Source organism: Cariama cristata, unplaced genomic scaffold, assembly GCF_000690535.1.
Source record: "Cariama cristata isolate BGI_N322 unplaced genomic scaffold, ASM69053v1 scaffold2418, whole genome shotgun sequence".
NCBI classification, from domain to species: Eukaryota; Metazoa; Chordata; class Aves; order Cariamiformes; family Cariamidae; genus Cariama; species Cariama cristata.
In genome coordinates, this window is record NW_009630438.1 from 25,494 (window position 1) to 53,109 (window position 27,616).

General features: G+C 35.4%; 1 protein-coding gene across 1 annotated transcript in view; it reads right to left on the bottom strand.

Annotated features, from left to right (window-relative positions):
* The window catches only part of DIAPH3 (diaphanous-related formin 3), a gene marked incomplete at both ends in the record, with an annotated part of 66,282 nt that overhangs the window by 20,624 nt on the left and 18,042 nt on the right, over positions 1 to 27,616 (bottom strand). The window contains 2 exons of the mRNA XM_009705513.1: positions 3,071 to 3,165; positions 3,931 to 4,026. Of these exons, the coding sequence (XP_009703815.1) occupies positions 3,071 to 3,165; positions 3,931 to 4,026 (191 nt within the window). The remainder of the gene's footprint in view (positions 1 to 3,070; positions 3,166 to 3,930; positions 4,027 to 27,616) is intronic.

Sequence of the window (27,616 nt, forward strand, 5' to 3'; positions counted from 1 at the left end):
GGGGGGGCAGAGAGGGAGGGAGGAAGAAAGAGAGGCAGGGGCGAGTGGGATACACTTTAATTGTTAAGCATAACAAGAGTAGGATTAAGGACAAATATCCAACTTCAGAAACTGTGACATTAGGATACACTGAACAATATTCAAAGTTAGACAAAAACAAAAAAACCTGATGAAGGCAAGAAAATTCTAGAAAGGAGAAGTACCATAATATCTAAGGTATCATACGTAAATAAGTAAAAATAGCCATATGCTTGCAAACCTATGTATGCTTTTGCTCTTCTCAGAATCATGAAATACACAGGACTACATTTTCATAGCATGGCCATAATCCATACTTAAGGTTTTTAAAGGCAGAAATAAAGATATACAGCTGGATAGTTAAATTTATTTAGTAACCTAAGCATACATGAAGGTGGATAACAAATTTTTGAAGCAATGAGGCACATTATTCCACCACTTACAAAGGAAGATGAGTGTCTTAAGTGCTCTTTCGAATTTAAACTCAGATGGTCCCCTTTTCAAAGTTATTACAAGGTTGTTTTACCCAGAAACAAGAAACATGGATGAAACCATTTGATAAAAATGATTACATCCAAATTTGCAAACCAAATTTGGAGCTTAAGTTCTACTGAATTTTCTATTTGATTTAGGTCTGCAAGTTTTTAGTCACTTTGCCAAAAAATGCAATCTATACTCTTGAATCATTTATATCCTTTAAAAAAACATCCAATGTGGGACCTGCCATCCTCTAACACTATGTGTTTTTTCATACATGACTGTGTTTATACAGGATACTGTGAGCATTATCACTTGTATTCCACTACACTGACTTTCACTCAGTCACAGCAGCTCCTAATTCACTGTCCTCTTGTAGGACATTATTCTTCACCTCACATTTGGCTCTTGAACTTCTCTTATCCTTTTCTTAAATAAAATTATTCCCTCCCCTTCAAAAGCAAACACAAAAAGACTCAAACGCTGTTAAAAATACTTTAGACCCAATTTTGATGCCAAGAACTATAGAGAGGTTACTGGATACACTGACTTTCAATATACTGTACTGTTAATACCAATTAAAAGAGCCACAAGATTATCAGCACAGTGTCAAAAAAGTATCTCCTATTATTGCTAACCATGCCTATTGCTTAGAGAATAAAGTGGGGCTAGGTTGTAGTAGCTGTTTCAAATATACAGAAAAGCAGGCATTCTTTATCCCAAAGTATATACCATTGAAATGGAAATAATAGTCCACAGAAGAATTTTAAAAGCAAAAAAAAAGTAAACAATCCTCAATGAAAGTAAGTTTTTCTTCTTAGCTTATTGCAACTGATGGAATATTTACCAAGTGTTCACATAAAAGTATGCCATTAATTAAATACCCACTAATGGTTTGATTGTCTTTTTCCCCAAAGCCTAGATGGAAAAAGAAATGTTTTGTCTTCTTTAAATAATACGTATAGAAATTATCAAGATGCTATTTTTTCATAATTTCTATTTAGTATATACAGGTTGCTTCATTATATTGTCAAGGACCTGATTTCACTAACAAGCTAAATTTTCACCATTGAAAAACAGTGCTAAGGTTACATAGCATGAGAGCCAGTTTCAGAGCAAGCATGGAGTATCTGAGACAAAATTCAAGCTGAACGTAACAGCATAGCATATTCCGCCTCTCAGTTTTTCATGCTATTTTAGAGACTTTCTACTATTATTCCAAATAAAATAAAATAAAGATATACATCATGCTTGTTTTGAACATGAAGAAAACCTTGAAAATGAAGAGTGATGTAAGTGCAAACTAGAATAAGCAAACAATTTAGAGGTGTAAACTGCTCTGTTCATCCTAATAACCTTAAAGTTATAGTTTCAGTGCCAATATTAATTGCCTCATTGAACAAAACAAAGAGAACTATACAATGATTATATATACTGTCATTGGATATGACAGCTCATGTTTGTAACTTCAAATATTTCTTCAGAGAAACACCTCATTCTTCAATGAAGAAAGGAAAGTGAAGTCCAAACAGCTCAATGGAGTTTAAAAATCTTTGAGATCCAAGTCACAAGAAGCAAGGGCCAAACTGCATGCAGGAAAAAAAGGGGCACACTGAACATTGTACAGCCTCCTCAGTAGGACTTTATTTTGACATTCAAATATGGTGGAAATTCATTTTGCAAGCAAAGTGCACAAATATAAATTTGCTTTGTTTTGACCTTTGAATACAAATGAATACATGCGTGTTGCAGCATGACTCACACATTTGAATCTCAAAGAGCCTTAAATGTTACAACAAATTTTATGACTCTCTCTGTTACCTGTATTTATGTCTCCACTAATCAACTGTAAAAAGTGTATGGTTCTAAACAAATCTAACCTTATCTTTCTTGGATGTTTCAGTAGGGACTGGTACCCTTGTCTCTAATACACTTTCAGGTACGCTGTAGAGGTCTGCTGTCTAACTCCTCTGTAATTGAAACCTATGCAACAGTGCTAGTAGATTGGTAATAATTATGATTTGATATTTATGAGCCATAATAGCAATAATTTGAAGTTCATCACAGTATGTAAGAGTTCTGTCCAAAAGACAGACAATCTTGGTCTAAAGACACATCTTTGCAAATCAAAAAAACAAAAAAAGCCCAAAAAAACCCAAAAAAAGCCCAACAAACCCAAAAACCCAAAAAAACCCCAAACCTTTTTCCATCTAGTTTTTGACCAGAACAACAGATTTGCGCAGATGAAACAGAGGTAGAAACAAATTGAAGAAAAAATTAGTAACTAGGGAAGAAACATAATATTGTATGCTGTTTGAATATATACCAAAGAAAAATCTCAATTTAGGTGTGGACAATATGAATGCAGAAAATACAGAATATAAATTCAGCTGCTTTCATTAAAAAATTAGCATTACAAATATAAAAAAAATACAGTTCACAGAAAAAAAAAAAAGATTCTTGCAGTGATTTATTAATAAAAAGTTTATGTTAAGAGGCTTTCTAGCTTTTTTAGGTTTCTATTTAATGAGAAGCTTACCCTGAAATATTGGGATTTAAAGTGTCGTTTCCTTACCTGAATCATGGACTCTGACAGCTGATTTTCATCTACTTCCAATATCATCATTTTGATTTCCTCATAAGGCACTCGGAAAGAGCCAAGGAAAATTGCTAAACCAAAGATTCAATACAAAATTAAGAAAGTAAGACAACAGCAATATTTTTGCTACTAAAACACCACCAATTAAACAAGTTATAGCATCTAGAGGTTAACAAACACTGTGTAAAGTAAGACAGATCAGAGATAACAATTTTAAATGTATTTTTAATTACTGTTCTCCTACAATTCCAGTCTTCTCCATCCATTTGTTATGAACAACATCCAGCATCACAGAATATGTCCATAAGAAGCCAGTGACAAGTCTACTTTGCCGGATAATCATTGCTGTTACAGTATTTTGTGCTGAGGTGACAATTACACTTCTTTCTTCAATTGTCTTGTCAGAGCTTTCTCTTAAAAAAGCACCATGAGAAACCAAAACCATATAAACAGCTAAAAACCAAAATGCTCTTATAAACACTGCTTATTCATTCACCATAATCCAATAATCTCCTATTTCACTCCTTGTATTCCTTGATGAATATGTTGAAAACATAGATAGATAATTAGACATATAGCTGTATGTTTCTACTTCAATATAGACAGACGAGAATAATCTCAGTCTTAAAAAAAGGGATAACCTTTAACTGTTTTCGGGGTCTTTTTAAACATGTTTCAGTTGTATAAACTCACACGACTGGGCTTAACATCAATATGCACATATTCTCACACACTTTAAACAAAAAGTGGTTACCAGGCAGTCAGATAAGAGAGGAAGACATTTTTATGGAACATTTCTACAACATTACTTTGTCATAAAAATGGAATCTACTTACACAGATTCTGTGCAATCTTTGGGTCCAAAACTTTTAATTCTTTGATTCGTTTCTTAATGGATTTCTTTTCTTCAAAATCTTCCTCCTCTTTTTTTACTGTCAAAGTAAACACAAATACACTCACTGTTAACCCTTAATATTTAGGGAAAACATTAACAAATTCAGAAAACATCTTTGCTATCAAGCATAGTCAATTCACAAAGAAAAGAACATATCACAGAATACACAGACAGAAAATTAGAGAGGTTTTGCATTTATTGCTTGTATTCACAAAATTTTTGCTCTTCAGTCAAATTTGTCAGTATGTTAGCCTTCTAGAACAAGATTTTTTTTTTTAAATACATAGAAACTGAATAAAGACGCTAATGTTAATTGTATGAATGGTCTGAGGTCATGAAAGTCACATTTAATATATCATGCAAAATACTTCAGCCAGCCTAGCCAGGTTCGCATTCCGAATTGGATTTTAACAATAAAAAATCTTGAAGAAGATATGTCAGTATGTCTTAACATTGAGCAATAAAGAACAAACCCAAAATTTAAGTATTTTTGTGACTGCTTTTGTCTAAATATAGGCACCAAAATCATGAAAGACCACTGGTTCATTAAAAAAGTAACATTACCTTAGAATATAAACGAGTATATACATATTTTCCTTATCCCCTCCAAAAAGATGTATTTTTAAATATGTTGTGTAATCACTTTATTATAAAACACCACAAAGACAAAGTGACTGTATAAACTTACATTAACATTGTTGGAAATTTTGTAATTACTGAGCTAAGACATAAAGCAGTCCTTGGAAGAATGACTAATATCCAGGGTCCTGGCAAGTGGGTTACAAAGCCACAATCCCCCTCTTTTTTCTTTCTCCCCACCCTACCCACCACAACCAGTTGGCCTTGAATTTCTTTTAGTACAGATTTAACAGAAAGGTTAGCATTCTCTTGTCCCAGGAAAAAACAACACACACTGCTTACTAAGCATGTGAAAGCAAAAGAAGCAGGTTTTAACCACCAATGTGAGAACTCAATACCCCATGTTCAAAAGGAACAGAATGACATTTGAGCTACTGGATAAAAAGGAGGTTACCACTAAAGCTTCACTTTTTTCTGGTTATGCTTTAAGAAGAAGCCTTATTGAACTCAGAAGGGCATGTCAGGGGCTACGGATCTCAGGATCACACAATTGTTTTCTCCTGCAGTTACACATCTTAACAGAACTCTCAAATTTCTTAAAGGCTACATGCTGAAAACAGCCATTCTTAAAAAGCATCATTTTGAGTTGCCTGTCTTATCAATGCTAGAATTACAGATTCCACTAGAAGACCTGGACATCTCTGTAGCACAGGTTCCATGCCATTTTCATGCCGTACTCATCTGAATCATAATGAAACAGTAGTGCTTTATGGCTACCTTAGAACTTTGCAAATCCTCATTTTACAGGAAACAAAATAATTTCCTTAATAGTTGCAATAAAAAAGTGAAATTATCTGAATTTATTAATTTACTTAAACTTGCCCTGACAGTCTTGAACTGGATACTAATAGGGGCTGAAATAGAACATACAAATATGTTTGCCTTTTCCAGCAATAGAAAGCAGTATTTATGCATTACAAGTCTTGTAACAGAGATAACACAAGGATACACAAACATACAAAAAATCAGCAGCTAAAAAGGCACTATTTTAACTCCCGGTTTTCAAATCAAGAAACAATGCTGCAAATGAACTGACTAACTCCCTCTGGAATTTTCACCCAAGAGGGGGTTACGCACAATGTTACATCAATACTTAAGGTATCGCAACCCTAAGGAAAAACATATAAGCATAGAACGTATTTACTCTAGGAACTTATGTAGGACTTGTATGCAGAGTTATACAACTATGCAACAAACTAAATTACCGCAAACTTACGTGATACTTCTTCAGGAGAATTCAGGTCACATCCTTATGTAGTTGGCAGCAATAAGAAGCAGAGGATACATATTACTTGTATTCCCTATTGGAAATGTTGTACTTTCCAATGAAAATTCTGATACCTCCTACTGCCTCTAGAAATTTTTACCTCACTTGCTTATTAACTTAGAATGGAGGAAAAACAAAAAAAAACATACATGCAAAAAAGAGGCAAAACTATTATCTATTTCTAACAAGAAAAAAAAAAAGATAAAAAATTCACTGGGGGAAAAAAAGAAAAAATTAATAGAAATATCTGAACAGATGAAGTAAATATCTAAACAAACAGGAAACAAACAAAAAAAAGAAATTAAATTTTTATTTGAGGAGGGCACTGGAGCAGGGAGGAAAGTATAGAGAAGATAGAAAATGGGAAACATCTGCTTACACTGGGAAAATGGAAAGCAGCCCAGTGAGAGTTTCCACTGCTGCAGAAAGGAGGTGACTATCAATGGAAAGAGATGTAAGATGCCGTTGTGCTAATGAGAGAAGAATCAAACCAGGGGATCTCAAAATGCATGGACAGCTCTCACGGCTCCAGAAGTTAGACCATCATATTAAAACATTCACTTCTTCAAAATCATATGTCTTATTTCAGGTACTATGCAACTATGCAGAACCATACATCCTTTCAAGTTCTGTCTATATGCTACATCTATCATACTGGGATGTATACACATGGCCCCAGCATTTGAACTGGATGATTTTTAGTCCATAGTACCTCATCTGATGCTTCAACTGCTCTGCCCTCTCAGGCTGAGAAACAAAGTGCTGGAGCACTTTGAAACACACAGAATTCATCTCCCACCCTTCACAGTTCCTCTTATCTCCACAATCCCACATCTTTATTAACATGACTCCAAAATTAACAGATGTGATTGCCAGTGTACAGATGGACAAATATCTCAAAGGAGTTTTAGATATTAGAAAGATTGTTTTTACCGTCTCCTTCAAACATGCATTCACCTACACGTTCAACTGTAGTCAACTACCTCCGTTTGTGGCAATGACCTGACTGAAATTAGTCCTGAAGGGAGTGGCAACAGAATTGTTTTGCAAATATAACATCACAGTTGGAAGCTTACAGGACAGCATTTCACAAAAATGTGGATTGAATCCTACGTAGCTACTCTGCTGATCTCCAAAACAATTACTTTCTTGGTAGGTGCCACTGAAATAATCCACATTCACAAATTGCTATCCATTTTTCCATTTCTGCCACAGGTCTTGATATAATCTGCTACCCATAATCTTTGTGTAAGAAAAATCATATCTGTGCATTTGTATACTAAAGAAAAAAAAAATCTCCTAAAATACATCATTCGACTGAATAATACCCTTGCAATACGGTTCAAAATACTCTTGAAATACAGGCTTCAAAAGGAACATGCAGATCTGAATAATTATTTTTAAAAGTCTGAATTCCTAGTTCAGATGAAACTTGAAAACTACATTACACACAAATTTACATAACACTCAATGGAGCTATTTTGTCATTAGTAACAGAGTGTACAGAAAATTATGTAAGACTTTGCACCTTTCTCACTGTCTTAGCTAAGACAACAGTCATCTTGCACCCTGACTTCACTGAAAAATGGAAGAACAAACCTGGGCTCATGGACTCAAAGGATGTCCTCATACTGGGTCTCATTATGAAAGTAGATGCCTACCTCATCTGTTTAGAAGTCTAACTCTTAGAAGTACATGATAGCTTGTGCCCCATACAGTAGGATATTCAACTGAAAGACCTGCATTCTTTATGTCCAAAAAGTTATCTGGAATCAAAGGAATATATCTTCAATAGAAAATGAGGCTGTAGCTAAATAACAACTGCTGAAAAAGTTCTTAGTTATTCAAAGCAAAAAAAGTGGAACAGCTTTCTATAAATCACAGAACTTTTGAGGTTGGAGAAGACCTCTGGATGTCATCTGGTCCAATTCCCCTACTCAAGCAGGGCCGCCTAGAGCCAGGTGCTTAAGACTGTGTTCAGGCGGCTTTTGAATATTTCCAAGGCTGGAGGGAGAGTCCACAACCTCTGCGGGCAACCTGTGTCAGTGCTCAGTCACCCTCACAGTAAAAAAAAGTGTTTTGTGATGGTCAGCAGGGATCTCCTGTGATTCAGTTTGTGCCCATTGCCTCTGGTCCTGTCACTGGGCACCACTGAAAAGTGCCTGGCTCTGTCCTCTTTGCTCTCTTCCTTTGGGTATTTAAATAAATTCCTGAGATCCTCCCAAGCCTTCTCTTCTCCATGTTAAACAGTCCCAGCTCTCTCAGTCTTTCCTCAATAGGAGAGATGGTCCAGTCATTTCATCATCTTCATGACCCTTTGTTGGGCTTTCCCCGGTATGTCCATGTTTCTCTTCTACTGGGTAGCCTCAGGCTGGACACAGTACTCCAGGTGTGGCCTCACCAGTATTGAAATCAAAGGCCTGACAAAGAATATATGTCTTCTGGCTGACAGAAGACAGCCTTTTGAAGACTTGAATTGTTTTAACAGCTCCACAACTACTGTCTGACAATATGACATGCAATAAACCAAAGAAAATTTAGTCTACAAAAAAAGGACACTGACAAGCCTACTTCCTAGGCTGTAATGCTACACAGGTGCAATCAGCTCCATTTGTACATTGCACGCTGAGTTGCAAGGTTCACCAGCACAGTTCCTTGTGATAATCTGCTTCAAAATAGCAAAGAAATTATGAACTAGGTCTAAATCATTCTGCAATATCATTGAAGACATTTATTTGCTTTTTTTTATAAAAATGAGGATAAAATGAGGATACTGGAACAGCCCACAGCAATAGGAAGAAGGTCTGAATTCTGAAAGGTCAGGAAGTTGGTAAAGGTCCTTCCTTCCAAACAGAGCAACCTAAGGTTTTATCAACACAAATGTTAGTCTCAGAGACTGTTCATCACTCTTAATAATCTAGTCCAGCCCTTTTATGGGGTACAGACTATACTTCAAGTACTATGAAAAAGCTTTCACACTCCATCTTACTTTACATCTACATATATCCAAAACTTGAAAAATCAGTATGAAGCTATTAACTATGGTAGGAATATAAATAACACTTCACAGTTTTACTTGTCAGCTTTGAAACTGAAAATGTTTCCATTACTTTACATCAAGTTGGATTGCAAACTCCTTGAGTATGAATACTTGCAATTCTTCTTCACGTTCACTACCACAGGTATGCAGAAAATCTAATGCAAAGGTGCCGATGTATTCTAAGTTCCTTTTTATTCAGGCCTCTGTCGTTTTTACAAATTTTTAGTCATTGGTAACTCATATCTTTGGAATGGTAGTTACTGCAATAGTGAATATTTCTTCAGTTTTACCATTTGTTTTCTGAGTAGTTTGTAAGAGATTGTCACTTCTTACCTCCCTCAAACATCTGTTCAGTCATGCACACATGCACTGTTATTCCTATATTGACAATGCTGCTGTTGAATTGGCGCAATTCATGCATACATCGTGATAACTCAGTCATGCTTCATGATAACTCATCCAAAACAGAGGATTTTATCACAAATAATTTCTCAAGGGTACATAAGAAATTGCATCAATGATAACAGCAAAAGTACAAATCTAATAAGGCATTTTATCTCTGACAGGTTATGGTAAGGTAACTCAGAAGAACATGCGTCTATAATCAGCTATTAAATATATCCAGTGACTGACTTTATAGATACTTTCTCACAAAGCTTCTCTATGAATCAGTCTATTTTTAAAATATTTTAATTTACCACAAAATACCCATCCTATTAAACTTGAATAATTATATAATCTGCATGACAAAACAACTGAAGCATATATATGATGTACGATAGTTGGAAAGTAATTGTATTTATAAGTGTAATATACTGATACTTTTTCTTGGTTTGGCTAAACCAGGACTATTTCTCCTTTCAGCATTTTTTCTTTCAGTTAAGTTTCTTCTAAGTAACTGCAGTTTCTGAAAGTACAGTTACCTGTTTTTCAGACAGTCTCTGCTTTCAGACTTGATATGGCTTGATGTTTACAGTTGCTCCTGAAGTAACAGTGGGATTGGTATGCAGAAAGGCCCAATTTTATACTTATTCCTATGAGAACCAGGTCACTGCTGGCTCTTTTGCTTTAAAGAAGTGAAAAGTCATAAACGGGTCACACCTGCAGAAAAGGGTGGATGGGACAGGTGACCAAAACCTGACCAACAAGGTGTTCCATCCATACATGTCATACTCAGTATACAGCTAAGGGGTCACAAGGGTCTCGGTCTCTTCTCTTGTGGACGGCATCCCCGTAGGACCCTGCTGGTTCTCCCGCCTCCGATCCCAATCCATCCAATTCCTGAATCTGGTTCCTGTCAGCTGCGGAACATTCCAGTGCGGGCACAGCTTGAACTTGTACAGTGACATTTTTATTCGTTATTATATTGTTTTCCTTTCTTAACAGTTCCCAAAATCCTGTTTGCTTTCAACCATTACTGAGATTGAAAAGATTTTGCCAGTATATCTGTAATTTATTAAATTGTTAACTAATTCAATCCTTTATTAATGTTTATCTACAATATGTCCACCATGGGTATCAACTTTGCTAATCATAGTTCCTCAAACCCTAGAAACCTTTTTAAAAATTGTCATCACATTTATCACCTTGCTTCCTTTCCTCTGATGCCGGCATAAGTTCAAATAATAGTTTACATAGCACAGTTCACAGCTTAGCTGTTTCATCCTTCAGTTCCCCTAGAAGTCTGGGGTGAATACCAGCTGGTCTTAGCAATCTGTTACTGTCCACTTTATTGACATATTCCAAAACTTTCTCTACTAACCACACAAGTTGTGATTCATCCTCCAACACCCTGCTCCCCCCGAAGACCAGTTTGGAGGAATCTTCACTATTGGACAAACAGAAATAATTCTAAGCTTTGTCATTTGGAAGCAGGAAAGAGGGGTGTTATTCAAACTTACTTTTTTTTTTTCTTTGGAAGACAGATAAGCAGCAGCAAATCATACTTTTGTATTACGTTTTTATTAAGTCTTTATCCATGCTCAAAATTCACTAGTATGAAAATTTTAACACCTTAGCTCTAACTCAGCAAAGCAGTAAGAATTAGAACAGCATTTGAAACATACTGAAGTCCTTGGAATTTAAATACAAGCATATACTCTTAAGTAAAATCTGAACGAAAAAGAGACACTCCAAGATGTGGCTTCTGCTGCTTATAGGTTTTATGTAGTATATGTCAAATACGTTAAACTGGAAGAGGGAAGATTTAGATTAGATATTAGGAAGAAATTCCTCACTGTCAGGGTGTGAGGCACTGGAATAGGTTTGCCCAGAGAAGCTGTGGATGTCCCACCCCTACAAACGTTCAAGGCCAGGTTGGATGGGGCTTTGAGCAACCTGGTCTGGTGGAAGGTGTCCTTTCATGTGGCAGGGGGGTTGGAACTAGATGACCTTTAAGGTTCCTTTCCAACCAAACTATTCTAAGATTCTATGAAGCTCACTATACATTTACAGTTGAAATACTTTTTTATAAATATGGAATACATTTATTGTTCAGATAGCAATCTCTGACAAACAAAGCTGAAAGACAGCATCTGTTTTGAGATTTAAGAGTTTGCCAGTGAAGAGCATATTTTATATAACCGAAGTGAAATACTCTGTTCAGTGTACTACAACTAAAAAGTCCTTTGGTTAAAATATATAAACCCAAGTTTTACACTATGAAAGACAGACTGTTTTCCTATCTAATCCATGCTAAGTATGTCTCACTTTAAATTCAAATACTTGGGCCATCAGACATTAAGAAAGAAAATGCTATCTTAACACACAAATTTCTTTGTTCTAAACTATTCTTCCTTTGACTCCTGTAAATTTTCCCACCTATTTAGTTAAAAATAAGTATTTACATCAAATGTATAAGTGTCTACATATCAGAAAAAAAAATAGTACAAACTAATGCTCAAAAATAAGAAAACTACACAGATCATGAAATGAAACACTGAACCAGCTTCATCCTGCTAGGGGACTTCAGCCACTCCAACATCTGCTGGAAAAGTAGCACTGGCACAAGCAATCCAGGAGACTGTTGGAACACATTGAGGATAACTTCTTAAGCCAGGTAATAGACAGCCCTACCAGAGGGACTGCAATACTGGACCTGATGGTCACCAACACAAGTGAGCTAATCAGTGACATCAAGACTAGAGGCAGCCTAGGCTGCCGGGATCATGCACTGATGGAGTTCATGGTCCTGATGGATATGGGTCAGGCAAAGAGTAAAGTCAGGACCCTGAATTTTAGGAAAGCAAACTTGAGGCTGTTCAATAGTCAATAGGACCCCCTGAGAAATCGCCAATGGTCTCTTGGTCTGCATCAAAAGAAGCGTGGCCAGCAAGTCGAGGGAGGTGAGAACCCACCTGGAGTACTGCGTTCAGCTCTGGGGTCAGCACAGGAAAGACATGAACCTGTTGGAGCAGGTCCAGAGAAGGGCTTCAAAAACGGTCAGAGGGCTGGAGCACCTCTCCTATGAAGACAGGCTGAGAGAGTTGGCATTGTTCAGCCTGGAGAAGAGAAGGTTCTGGGGAGACCTTATTGAGGCCTTTCAGTATACAAAGGGGGCTTGTAAGAAAGATGGGGACAGACTTTTTAGTAGGGCCTGTTGCAACAGGACTAGGGGTAATGGTTTTAAACTAAAGGAAGGTAGATTTAGACTAGATATAAGGAAGAAATTTTTCACAATGAGGGTGGTGAAACACTAGAACAGGCCGCCCAGAGAGGTGGTCGATGCCCCATCCCTGGAAACATTCAAGGACAGGCTGGATGGCACTCTGAGTAACATGATCTAGTTGAAGGTGTCCCTGCTCATTGCAGGGGGGTTGGACTACATGACCCTTAAAGGTCCCCTCCAACCCAAACTATTCTATCATTCTGTGATTCCACAAATCACAGTACGCAGACATAGCAGAGCACTGCTGGTAATAGACGGAAGTGCATTCCTCCCCTCAACACAATCAACTTCTCTCTTGGCTGCATATTCCTACCATTTCTGAAAAAGCCAGCACAATAATCAGGCTGCTTCAAAAATGTCTTTAACTCACTAAAATGGCAGAAAACTTACGAAGCAAAAAACCAAAATAGCAGATAGTTTTCTACCAAAGCAGCAAGTTTGATCAGCTTGTCGAGTAATCTAACAAGCACCAGAGTGGGGCAGATCATGTAACCAGGAGCAGGGTAGAAGACATCAGTGAGGCCTCTTCCCTTCAGCATCAACGAACTGACATATCTGCTCAGTTGCTCACAGAGCGCTATCCTGTGATCCCAGTTGAGCAGAAGCGGGCACTGCATCTGAAAGAGGATGCTCCACTCTTTTTCCTGACACTTTACAATGACCAGCAGACATTTATCTGTGTAGTGAACGCCAGAAGTTAGTTTTCAGCTGTGCAAGTTCCTTGCCCCAGTTCACTGGAGAGCCACGTAAACACTCGTGTGAAACAAGAAAAAGAATTGGACAACCCCCCTCACATCTAGCAGCGCCAGATTCACCTATCACTGAAATATGGCACAAAAATTCACAAAATTGGCTACCACATTAAATTATAAACAAAAGTTACACATTTTCAACTAAATAGTTGTTTTTACTTAAGCGTTGTTTCTCTCAGAATGGTACACTGTAACACCTTAGTAAGGTAAACATTTTTCATAATTGATTTGATCTTTATTGTTGTAAGATTTAAAGTTAACAAGCAACATCTATATCTACAGCTAAGTTGAAGACATACTTCTGACAGAAAAATGATTGCATTAAAATCTCATCTCCTTCCTTTAAACTATGGTTTTAATTTCGCTTCATAAATTGATGCAGTGTTATATAGTCTTACCAGCACTCAGCTCTCAAAATCAGTGTTCCACTACTTATCCTTATAGATGAACAATACCTCAAGGTACTCACAAAAAAGACAATTTATACCAGTTATTACATAAAAGTGATTTCATCATGCAACACGTATTGCACTATATAGTACGTTTTTGTAAGTACTTTCGCTGAACACGGATTTTTCAAAGGGTAGTCTATGTGTTCTGATGTTATTTTTAATTCTTTTATTAACCTCTGATCTCAACTTAAAACAACTCAAGATCTTTCCAGCAGGCAAACACTGGATCGGGCTTTCAATCTAATTCATCAAGTGACCGCACAAAAAACCAGGACATGGCAGCAAAAGCGAGGGGGGAATGCAAGGGCAGGAATGAATGATCTGAGATAACAGGGACAAAAACTTACTAAGCTACCACTGTCACCTCGTAGCACTGTCAGTGCCTCACTTAGCAAAAAGCCAGGGGCAGTACTAACCTGACATAGGACTGATCATTAATTTGTGTGAAGAAACAGTAGCACATGGGACTCCAAACTGAAAGGCAAAGAACAGCAAACTGGGACTACTAGGGAAGAGGTGGCATATCCTGAATGAAACTGAATGAGGAAGCCACAGTCAGCAGCAAACTGCCAAGTTACACAGGCAGCGGGAGACCAAGGACATCAGAGATAATAAACAGCACTTCCTCACACCAGTCTTTGAAGTATCTCAAAGCACCTGAAGTACCCTGAAGTATGCCTGGAGATTTGGACAGGTGACTTCTACCAACCTAAGACATCAGACACCAGTACATAACCAGGCAGCGCAGTATCTCTAGATCTCCAAGATGACAGTATTACGCTGAATGGCAACCTGAAAGCAGCAGCGGACTTGCAGGTCAAATGCATGGGTTTGAACCCACAGAGGAAGACTGCTTACTCATTGTTACAACCTCTGGAAGCTAGGAAGTCTGGGAGTCAAGCCAAGAAACAGTCATGTCACTGAGGATTTCTGATCCTGCAATCTGCAACCCAACCTATTCCTCACACACTACCGTTGCACCTGCTGCTTATGAACATTTACATTATGTGGTGTACGGGAACAGGTGAGAGAAGATGAAGAAAAGCACATCTATCCCTTACTTGTAATCTTTTGCAACAGTAATACTAACTATAGCGTCATCTATTAAATGTAAATAGGAACTCTCATGGTCCAAAGACCAGGTCACTGCTATATGAAAGCACAGCACATGCATTTTTCACATTTTTGTTAAGTCTTCTTGCAGAATACTGAGCTCTTAAAGATGCATTCACAAGATAAGCATGCCTGAACCTCTCTGAACTAGTTGACTGGAATCAATCTGCAGTTTAAATTTATTCATGACTAGTTTATACCTATTTCTCTTGGTTTAAACAGTTCTTTTCCCCTTCTAATGCTCTTTAAAAGAATAAGAAAACATCTTAGCTCTACAACATGATCTTTGCTTTTTCTTAATTAAAGATTTCAAATCCATTTAATCTCTTCCCCTGATGATGCCAGCAGCTTCTATGCATCTGTGATTTAATCTACCTTGAGTCTGGGATAGTAGAACAGAGTCACATTACAAAGCGTGACTTGTAAACATATTAACAACAATGCTTCCATACTGCAAACAATTCTGTGAAATCCAGGATTTGTTCTGCTCTTCTTCCCTTACCTTTTTTCCTTTTTTTTTTTTTTTTTTTTTTTGTAAACAACTGATACATACATACATGTATGCAAACCCAAGCAAAAAATCACAGATTCTAGTGCTAAACTAAAGTGTGTGTTCACACTGTTAAATTTTGGGCATAAGCATCTCTTAGTTTAGGCTCTGATACCCTGACCACAAGGAAAGGCAAGTTCTATGCTACGCTCTTAATACAATATCAAATGCATTTGAATGGACTGGACAGGTGTTAGTTTATTTCAGACAGCTCCTTTCTCAGATAATTTATTACCAGGTTTTTTTGCTTTCTTGTGACAGAGGTACATGCTACAAGGATGCTAGCAAGGCTACACAAAGACAGTAAGAAACATTTTAATGACTGCTACAAAACTTTAACATAAAGGTTAGTAGTTGCTCTTCCTATTCAGCTCTGTATTTCCCACAGACACACACCTACTTCCTCCCAACATCAGACACAGACACCGTGCACTAAGTAGCATGCTGTTAAATACCAGTTAGACAAATACAGTAGCATTTAGCAATGTGAACAAGGAATTGAACATATTGAAATTTCTTTATGTGTCAAAAGTTCTGTTTAAATACAGACAAGCGAAGTTACAGATTAAGGTTTGAACAAAAAAGTCCTATGGTTCTTATTCTGTAGATCATATATGTAGTATAAATATCTTGAGATGGCTTGAAATGCACTTAACTAGAACAAGTTCTTTCAGAATTGATGGACTTAAAACTAGCAGCAAAATTGGCCGAACAAACTTAAGTATTTGGCTTTGTTCCCAAATTTAATTCTGTGTCTACTAATCATCCAGCTTCTTACGTGTGACATCCTAACCTCCTTCAACTTGAAAATGCGTCCAAACTCTGCCATCACAAAGTTCAGCCTTCTCTTAACATATGCAACAAATCATTGAGACTATTTAATAAACAATTATTCCCAAAACTGGGCCTTCAGAAACTCTAATAGTCTCATAGTCCAATGCATCCTTTTTCGATATTCCACACCTCCTCTTGAACTTACCTGTTTTACAAGTCTGCAATTAATCTCACTTTTAAGTAATATTCGCACAGTGGCAATCCTACGGCAGTCCAGAGGTTAAATCACATTTACTTAGAAAAATTATCATCTTCTCAGAAGAAATCAAATTTTATCAATTGTTTGGCATAATTTACTTTCCATATGCTGAATCTGACACACACACGCACCCCTTCTAAAAAAAAAAAAAATATCTACCTCTGTATCTTTGATTACAATTTTGTAGAAAAGCTGTTCAGTATTTCTGCATATCATTGATACAGGACAAAGAAATCTACAACACAAAGTCCTCTGTGTTTTTTTTAAATTAACTTACAGAAAAGGTACTAAGCCTTTATTCCCAGCAAAAAATAAATATAAAACCTCCTCAGTATTCCCTTGCTATAACCACTAAATGACACGATTCTCTTGCAATCATCACTAAAAATGATATACACTGTTCCTAATAAAAGTAATTAAATGGATTTATATGATTGAATAAAGAAAAAAAATAATGCTCCATAGTATAAGTTAAATGCAAGGTCCTTATGTTCACAAGCAACCCAAATATTAGGTTGAAACAAAATATTGCGTCAGCCAACATTTTTCATTGCTAAATCAAGAGCTGTCAATCAGCACATTTGTTTGTGTGGTCTCATTAGTGTACATTGCCTCAATTTTAACAGTCATAGTAAAGAATGCGGAGAGTGTAACTGTATCTACTTAACCTTCATCAACCAGCATTCATGCACCCTCATTAAATTTTTTTCATCTCACTTTCAAGCATGACATGGCTTGTACCAGAACAATAACTTGCCGGTAATTGTTCGAGACAACAGCTGGACAGGAACAGTGCAGAGGTGAACTTTCTTATAGATTATAGGGTGCCTCAGTGAATTACAATTAGTTTAAAAAGTAATCTGTCCTGTTCAGCAGCTTTGAAAAGACAACATTTCATTAGCAACTAAAGAAATCCTAACATATTTTAGGCCTTACTGACCCAACTGCATTGTACTTTCTCAGACAGGAATTTCTCCAGATCACATGAAAAATACTGAAATATGTGAGCTCACAGCTCAGTAGAAGATGTAATATTTAAGAAATTGTCATGTGATATAAACTGAAGCTTAGCTTTGCCATTCATTGTGAACTAATTTAAATGCTAATAAAACAATAAGAATAATTTACACAACTCCCAAATTACAAACTATCTTTACAAACTCTCTGATGGTAACTTTACTGTACTCCTTTGAAAGAAAATCAGTGTGACATTTAGGAATATAACAAAAGAATGCAGATCAAGTACACAATGCCAAAGCCACAAAGGAGAACAACTACATATATAGTTGTATAGTTACATTCCATAACAAGGTAAAGAAAGAGAAAGCTCTTGGTTTTCTTGATACTGTTCTTTCTGTAGTGTAAGAAATAAAAGCTATCACCCAATCTTTTGGTCTCCCCCAAAACCCCAAAGATAATTTGCTGTAACTGAAGAAAGGAACTATCAGTGGAAAAATCCAACATATATCTGCCTTTCTCTGACAAAATACCATATCCGCCTACTCCCGTTCATGGTTATTATAATGTACTGATAGTAAAAAAACCTAACAGGATCACTTCTTAAAAAAAAACGTTAAAAAAAAATCTTTCAGATGTCTATCTCTGTTAACAAACTGTTGTGTGCTGATAATGTTCCCTGTCTCTTCTCCAAGAATCGCTTCAGTGCTGCATTATCTCTTCCTTTTCCTGCCCCAAAACTCAACTTTTTGAAAGTCAGAGGATAAATTTCTCTACGTTTATCTCTAGTTTCTGAGGAAGCTGTTGAAATAGAAGTGCTCCATTTCAGCAACAGAAAAATCTCCATATCTAGAGAAACATTATTTCTTTAAAATTATTCATAGTTAGAAGGCTGCCTTCATGATAAAAGTATGTTTTCTTTTTATTATTGTTAAGTGACAGATATCTGCAGAAATTACTAGATTCTTTTTTTAACTATGATAAAAAAAAAATAAAGAAGTTTGGTGATGAAAGAAGAGCTACAAAAAGGAAAGTAGATTTTCAATAGCAAGTCTGGCTTCAGATGCAGAAAAAAATTGCAGTTAAATGTCCATTAGAAACCTATATCCTGAAAAAAAAATCATTTTGGCATAAGTTAACACACGGGACTGCAGTAACAGCACAGCTAGTGATGTGAATTTATACAGAAGGTAATTATTTAAGAAAAAAAAATATTTTTTATTAAAAAAACCAAAACAGATTTAAATTAAAATTTCCCACTGCAATACGAAAGACCATATATAATGAAAGTATGGGAGACAGAGCAATGTGCCTATTCCAAACGATGTTGGACAAGTATCATTAAAACCAAACAAAAATAAAGAGAGAGAGCACAAGACCTGGTTTTCTTTTCTGAATCAAACAACCAGTACTAAGCATCCTCAGGAGGCAAGAAAGATTTCAGGCACAGTTTAAAACAAGTTGTTTATCAATGAATTGATTTCTGTAGCATCCACTGCCCAAAGGCAGCACCAAGTAAAAAAGCACATCAATACTATGATGCCCATATTACTTTGGGGGAAAAAAAGTTATTTGTCAGTAACTGAAATTCTTTGAGATCTGTTACCCAGACGTATATATGCAGTTATAGCTTCTAGCATAGGACCACAAGTATACCATAGTATTTTTGTCTCTGCCATTTCTCAAGGAGCATAGTAAGTCATCATGTTCTTTTCTACATGTCCTTCCCCAAAATTGGGCATTTTGCCATAGAAGTGTGGTGCATGATATTTACTTTCATCCTCAGAAATAGAAAGGTTACAAACGTACACATAGATAACATGTCTCAATGAATTAAAATTACTAACAAGTACTCTTTCTCTCTTGAATAGTTGTTTATATAGGCGATCATACTGTGGGCAATGAGATGCTCTACTCATACACCATCATTTACCTGGAATAGCATCCTGGAGTTTAACAGAATAAATACCACTTTTTCAAAAGCAGTATGATGCTTGGAGATATCAGCAACAGAGTAGCTGATAAAAGCATAAACATGCCTGAAGCAACCAACAACCACATTATTATCATAAAGATCTCTCCATATGGCAATCAATGCTTATTCATCCTAAATACCATCCATTTCCCTTGTAACAAGGTCTGATGCATCTGCAAATGAAGCTTCCCAGGACCTCTACAACCCAAACCAGAATTTATGACGCTCACAATGGATGGGTTGCAAGCATGCTGTTCTGGTTTGGTTTAACCAGACCAACATAAGGCAAGAATGGAAAGGGATTTAGAAATCTCCATTTGAGTTGTTGTTGTTGGTTTTCTTGTGGTGTGGTTTTTTCGTTTTGAGGGTTTTTTTGGTCCAAATTTGCCCCTTATAAACATTTCACTATCTACTTAAGTGTTGTTTATCTCATCCTCACACTTCAATGCTTACTCTGGAAAGAGTAAGTTCAAAAAGTTCCTTGTACTTCCCATTCTTACTCTGGAAAATGGGACTGTGAACAGGTCAATGCTAACAGTGTTTTATGGAAAAGAAGGTAGATGAAATTCCATCTACTTATTATAACTATTTTCTCTATTAGCCCTCCTTTGGACTTCAGGTGCATACAGAGATCCAAAGACATATAACCCACCACAATTTTACCTGGACAGACTTTGGGGAGGGAATTTCAGCAAGAAAGTACACTAGAAAAAAAAACTGCCAAAAAAAAAAAAAAAAAGAAGAGATGTGGTATCTGCATTCTGGATGGATGAACGTTTCTCTAAGAAAGAAAAATTTCTGCACATGTAAAAACAAAAACAAGTTTCTACATGATGGCTCAATGTTACACAAAATCAAATGCAAGAAGAATGGGAGAATGTCATGTACTCATTTGGAGAATTTTCTGTTTCCCACCTTCAGAAATCCAGATTTCTAAACATTATGCAATCATCACTGAAGGTTCTTTGTGAGCTCTTCTCCTGCCCTTCCCTCTCTCTCCTGCTAGCACAGAGGTACAAAATACTGAACAGCTCCAGGAAAGGAAGTGGTCTAAATTCTGCCCACAGCCAAATACACTGGTCTGCCTCTGTTAGGCTGGATGGAGATGCTCATAGTTCAGACCATGAACCTCTGAAGAAAAAGTTCTCTATTTAATTTCCTTTTTTATAAAACACTTTCGAGAATTTGGCTTATTGATGCTAAATTCAGGCTAAGAACAGAAGAAGAGATACTGTGTCATAACAAAATATTAATCATGTCACATTTTATAACTGGGGTGGGGAGCTTTAGAAGAACAAGTTTGACTGATATGCAAAATCAGGACAGTAATTCCAACATGTATATTTTCTGTCCACTTAAAAAATTAAGCCTTTGTTTCTCAGAAAGAAAACAGGGAGCCGCTGCCTTGTCAAACTCAGCAGTTGAATCCAAAATGCCTTTTGCCCAGTCAACCTGAACAGAAACGCAACTGTGTTTACACTGCACTGTAACAGAAAGGTGGGAGACTATACAGCAGTTTTCCACTTCAAAGTAGAGCCTTCAATATTTTTTATGACTACTATGAAACAGTTCACACTAACATAGTAGATAACTAGGACTGTGCTCTATTAGACACTGAAGAACTGTAAAATCCTACTTCCAAAGCTTTCCAGTTCTTTTAGTTGTATTTCTTTTCATAAAGCTTCAAGTTTTTGAAATAGACACTAGGTTATAACTCAAAAAGACAGACTAATGTTTCAAAAGTTAGGTCCCCAAACATGGGACAGTTTGTGCCATTGCAATTTCTAAAATGAACTATATTTAGTACCATCTCAAACCAAACATTGAGAAAGGATGTTTCTCTACACTATCCACTTGCAAAAATAGGACATTGAGACTAGAAATCCACAAGCTTATTCTAGCTCTATAATCTTGATCTTTTTGTTGTGGTTGATCATCAGTACCAACACCATTCATTCATTAGTCAGCGTCTGGGACATGCACTTTACATTTACAATTTGCCTTAATATCAGTCCAATTTTTCAGTTTGAATAAGATCTAGAATACACTGAGACTTCACATGGTAATTCTACTTACTAAAGCTATCTCACTGTAAAAATGATCCACAAAGTTGCCTTCTTGCATCTACTTTCTGAAAATCACATAAGCTACAAATGATAAATAACAACATGGCTGTTCAATGTTTAAACTATATTTTTTTTGGTCCAGTTAACTTTAAATCAATACATAGATCTAGAGTGACCATACATGACTCTCACAGACATAACCTATGCTTTTGTCAACGGATATTCAAAGTTATTAGTATAAACGTAAAGAACGAGATACTATACTCATATAGAAGTATAATTATTTAAAAAAAAAATCCTTTTTTATGTGTTAGACAAATCTACAAAATATCTTGTCATTTTATTCTGAGAACTACCACAATAAAAGCCTTATTTGAGAAGAATTGATACTTTAGTTTAAGATGATATTGCTTCATTAGAAAGTATAAAGTCAGTATTTCTGTAATTTTCTATGGGTATATTTAAAACCACAAGTTAACTATAATAGAAAATAATTTTTAAAAACTGTTACTGTTGCAGACTTGGGGAAAAAAAAAAAATCTATACCTAAAGCTGCATAGCCATTACTTTCAACACATACTAAACATTAGATTTTTAACCAAATATTTGGAACAGGTCAGAAATCACAGTTCTAAACTGCAACATAAAGAGGGAGGGGGAAAAAAAAAAAAAAAGATTCTTAGCTTCATAGTCTCTAAAACTATAGCATGCATATCTATATATGAAAAAAGCAGAGATCACAAGCTTTACAGAGAAGCACAAATTAGTAAGTTCTACAATACGATGTTAAGATTTGTTTCTAGTAAGAATGTAAGAGGAGTAAAGTTTGGAATCCTTTTTAAATATACAAAGGTCAAAGTAATATAAGATATAATACAGGCTGATCCAAGATCCAAGAATTTAGTTGCTATGGTGAAGACAGGAGGAAGCAGAAAGTCAAAACAGCATGCATAAATAGCTTTTGAAAAGTATTGGGATACAGAACAAAGAGATGTGATGCAAGAACGCAACGCGAGACATGAAACTGATTTCAAATAATGTATGTGAAATTAAAGAATAATGTATATGAAGAGAGAAATACACAATGAAAATTTACTGAGAAATCCAAAGTAGTGCAGAGCCAGAGACATTTAACTGACCATTACTATTTCTATTAGAAAATGACAGTGCAAACTATAATTCCTGATCTTCATTAAGTTTTTTAGGAGAGTAATCTTGTCTACAAAAGGACTGCTTGCATAAAATTTACAAAATCATATTACATTGATATGACATAATCACTAATCAATAATTAGCCTTTCATTTACTTTGAACCCCTTAAGATCTAAGGTGACAAAAGTGTTTCGTTTTATTTAAGGATTCAACTTAAATGATCTCAGCTATTAAATCATCAGGCAGTATCTGAAACTAATATGTAAATATGATTGTTCAGTTACTGAAGTATAATTTATTAGTTTCAGATCAAATAACAACGGTAATAGCAACAGTTTGATCTATAACAGTTTGATCAATAACTTTGATCTAACTATTCTTACAAGTATACATAATCTCCTCACACTAACAAACTAAGGTTTAAAATAAGCTAGAATTAAGAAAACAGAGATGAACAATATAAGTTACAATTATAATAGTTCAAATTTAGTAAAGTACCAAGATTTATTCTAGCAGAACATGGTTTCATAAAGCATAAACTTTGCTTCAGGAAATTTCTGCCCCCACTCCCCAATATAAACTGGAAATAGCAGTTAGAAAAAAATACAAACATGACTAAGGTAAATTTAAGAGAAAAAAATAGTTTGGTTTGCTCTAAAAAGGGAATGTTCATATTTCACATATCTACCTCCCTAAAAAGAAAGCTATATTCCACCTTAACTAAACTACACTACTTAGCACTGCGGAAGTAGATACGATACAAACTGGAGAAAGCAGACAGCTAGCAACAGGAACGCACTAAGTGCATAGCTGTTGTACCATGAGCAGCTTTATAGATTGAGTCTTGATTGTCCAAGAAAGACAGGAATATCTTTTCTCTCTGAAACCCAGATATTTGCATGTATGTACAGTTTTCTGAGAAAAATCTCTGTGAAGGAACTGGCATATGAAGCTTAATACATATGTAGCGATCACATTACAGGTGAGCTCCCAGTTGCACAAGGGAACATTACACTTGATAAAAATCTGTCAAAATAGTTCCTCAGAAAAATTTGAATAAACCAGAATATTTACTTACGGAAAGCAGTGTTAATATATCTTTCAAACTAGCTAGAAACCAACAAATAACAAATTAATTCATTTTTAAGTGTAATAAACAAATCTTAATGAACACCATATCTCTAGAGCACAATGGAGTATTTGTAGGATAAACAAGTTATACAGCTCTATAACTAAAGCCAGTGTCAAACACGGTCACACAAAATCCCCATGCAGATAGAGTAGCCACATTTAATAAGTAAATCCAGTTATTATCAACAGCATTAACTTGTTGATAGGTGAATATAAACAACATTGTCCATGTTCTGTAGAAAGAAGTTAATTAAGAATGAATAACTACCCTGCACAAGTCTGTACTGTAACTCCTCAATAAACTAGATTAATAGCTTTACTTATTAACTATCACGAATACTAGGCTTTCAGTCATACACTGCATGTCAAAAGTAACTTTCTGACAACAGCTGGAGGACTTCAGAGCAAATGTTAACAATTAGTTTCTGAGATGATCTTGAAATTGAAGGGGTTGCTTTTTTTTTTTTTTTTTTTTTAATAGGAAGATATATTTTTCTCCCAAATTCCAGTACTCCCTTTTGAAATTACATTTTGGTGCCTGCATGGTGAATCAGAGTCTCTACTCTCTTAAGAAGCATAGCAACATTACACTGACACCAAAAAACAAATGGAATGAAGAAAGAAATATGATACTATTGAAAAGAAGCGCAGGCTTAAGCTGATCTTAAACCATGGTGTCTTGACATCAAAATAGGATCCAGAAGCAAAAATTAAAACAATTCCTATAACAATTCATACATGAAAACAAAAGCTAAAAGGGAACAATACCGAAGTAATAAATTTAGAGTCTAAATTTAGACTATTTTATTTAGATGTAAAAGGTCAAACGCTGATCATAATGCGCAAGATGTTCAGAAAAAAAGAGCAAGAAAATTCTTGCTCTTAGTAGCTACCACAAAACCTCTTCCTGTTCCAGCAGTTATTTATATCGTAGCATTTAAAGTACATTTAATAATTATTTAGCTATTTAAAACCATTTACTTTCTAAAAGTAATAATTAGCACTTTAATAACTATTCAGGCAGTTATTGGGGGAGCAGGGCTAGGAGTACTACTTTGCTTTTAATTAAAGTATATTACAGAATTTAGCAAAAGATGTTAAGATAGACATTCACTCCAGAAGGGTCTGTACTTCAAAACCAAGAAGAACAAGTCCATGATCTAACATACAGAATAAACTCCAGATTTGATGTTTCACACCCTAAAAACATGCCACAACTTTTAGGCCCATGTAAACATGAGAAATTAATCTTAAGGACTTCTGTCTTAATTTTTGCTAGAACATCTGATAAATAATTTCAACTTACATCCAAAGTACGTCTCTAAATAATGTTAGAAAATTAACTAGTGAAAGAGATTAAATATTCCAGAAGGCAAGGGAAGGCAGGTTGGTTGGTGGGGGGTGGGAAGGTGGTGTTTATTTTAGTTTGTTTTCCTTGGGGGATTGGGGGTGTTAAACAGCTCAGAAAAGGTAAGTATTACTATGAGCTTTCTAAAGGCCAAGAGATCCGACTGACATCATATACTCAAGCTGGAAGCAACTGGATTAACCAACACATTCAAGTTTAGAAAGTTTCTGCTTAACACACTACAGTTTACATCAAATTGTAAGATCATTTTAGACACATTTAAAGGTTGCCTAGTCCATTAACAGTGGTTGAAATAGGACATTAGGAATACTTAATGAGATTTTTAGAAGTTTCAATGCATTGTGTGTCAAGCAAAAGATTACAATGTTATAGGGTATACTGTCTAAGCATGTGAGTTATACTGTTAAGAATCCATTTGCTCATCATATAAAGCACTAAACTCTCGTGGTATCAAGCCATAACAACACTGCAAGTAAAGGTAAATGGAGCATACCTTCATTTACATTACATGCTTTAATATACTCTGTAATAAGCTAATTATTCAAGGCTGTTCAGAAAAGTGCCTATTTTAAGTATTGATTTTGGACAAGTCTAATACAGAAAAAAATAACAAAAAGTACTGAGAAAAACATATAAAATGAATCAATGATCATTTATTTAGTTTTATAACCTTACAGAATCCCTATTAAAACTCTGCTTCTATTGAAGAAAGCCTTAAAAGAAAACTAACAAAGCAAAAAAGAAAGCAAGTACCATCTAGTAACTGTAGCCACAAGTTCATTTATCAGAAAATCATTAAACTGCAAACTATAACAGGTAAAATTTCTGTACTAATAATATACTTATGAAGGTGTCTACAGTATGAGGAAATCGCATCAAATACCTCTAGACACCAGATTACTCAAGTACCAAATTGTTTTGTTTTCTTTGGGATACAGGGACTCTCATGTACAATGCTCAGTAAATAAGAGCTAGAGCTTCTTATTGTTAAAGACTTATTAAGTACCAGAAAATAATATTTTTAAATAGCAATCTATAAAAGGGGAACAAGTCATTAGAACTCCCCTGATTGACTGATATTAATATATTTATTAATGTGTATCTGAACATAACACAGAGAGGGGGTTTTAGGTTGATATGGTTAATTAGAGAAAATGCCAACATCTTTTCTTTCTGGATTTAAAAAATAAAATTTAAAAAAGGAAAAATAACATATACTGTTCTCTGTGCTGCTTCTGACAGTAGTGAACCTTTCCAACTTTTTCAAAGCTGCAAACAGCTTAGATCTTCTTTCTCCAATGAAATAAGTGTGAAAAATCGGTTATATACTCAAAGCAGTAAAGTATGCTTGATTACTGCAAGTCTGATATACTGTAGTAGCAGAACTAAGATACTGAAACAAAAAACATGTATTTCATTCTCAAAGGAATCTTAGCCTAGCACTGCTGTCATATATTCACAGGCTGATTTTGTGCAAATAGTCCTTGCTTCCTCCAGTCTCTTTCCAGAAATCTACATAAAAATACTTTATAACCTAAATTACAGACTATCTTCCTGTGACTTTCCTAATTACTGATTATCTTCACTACTTGTATTCAGAAATACACAACGACCTGGTAAAAATATTTCCAAGAAATTTCCTTGTTTTCCATGTTTGCATTTGTACTTTACCTTCGCTTTGCATCAGTTTCCCCATATTTTAGAGCAAATTTTTCATGATTGCTCATAATTTCACAGGTATGAGCAACAGTTGGAGCCAAGAGCAAGTTTTTTTGAGAAAACTGAAAGTAAATTAAATAATCACACTAAAATGCCATAGGTACCTTAATGAAACACTGCCTAACTACAGTCTTTCAAAATAATAAATAAGTTAACTTACCTTATTGAAAAATTGATAGAACACCATAAACCTCCCAAAAAGGCACACGTTATTTACTTCTACACAGTGGCATAAGATGTACAGTAAAATAGAATGTAATGAGGGTTGTAGTTCCCAACTCTGAAATTTGAAATAAATCCTGAAATCCTAATGTGAAACACAACCCTTTGTTTAGTTAATACACAAATGTAATTACTTTTTTTTTAAAAGTTCCAACTTCTGTAAGCCAATAAACAAGATGCACACTAAACGCGTACATCACCTTAACTTTTCCCTCAGAACTGGAGAGTATAACTGGAGACTCTTTTGGAATCCCTAGCACAATTTTTCAAGAACACATTGGTGTTCCGATCTTCGAACAGTATTTCACAATTTGTACATTAAAAGCTTTTAGTCACTACCATTAAAAAATGAAGAGTGAAGTAAATTTAGTAATGTAGGCACATGATTTCTAACTCACAAAAGAATGTTTTCCATTAATTCACAGCTTAAGTACTTAGAAATATTTAAATATACTCAAAGATTTAATATTCAGTGTGGTATTCTACATGAATAGCTAACAAAATGCTATAATTTTCTTTAAAA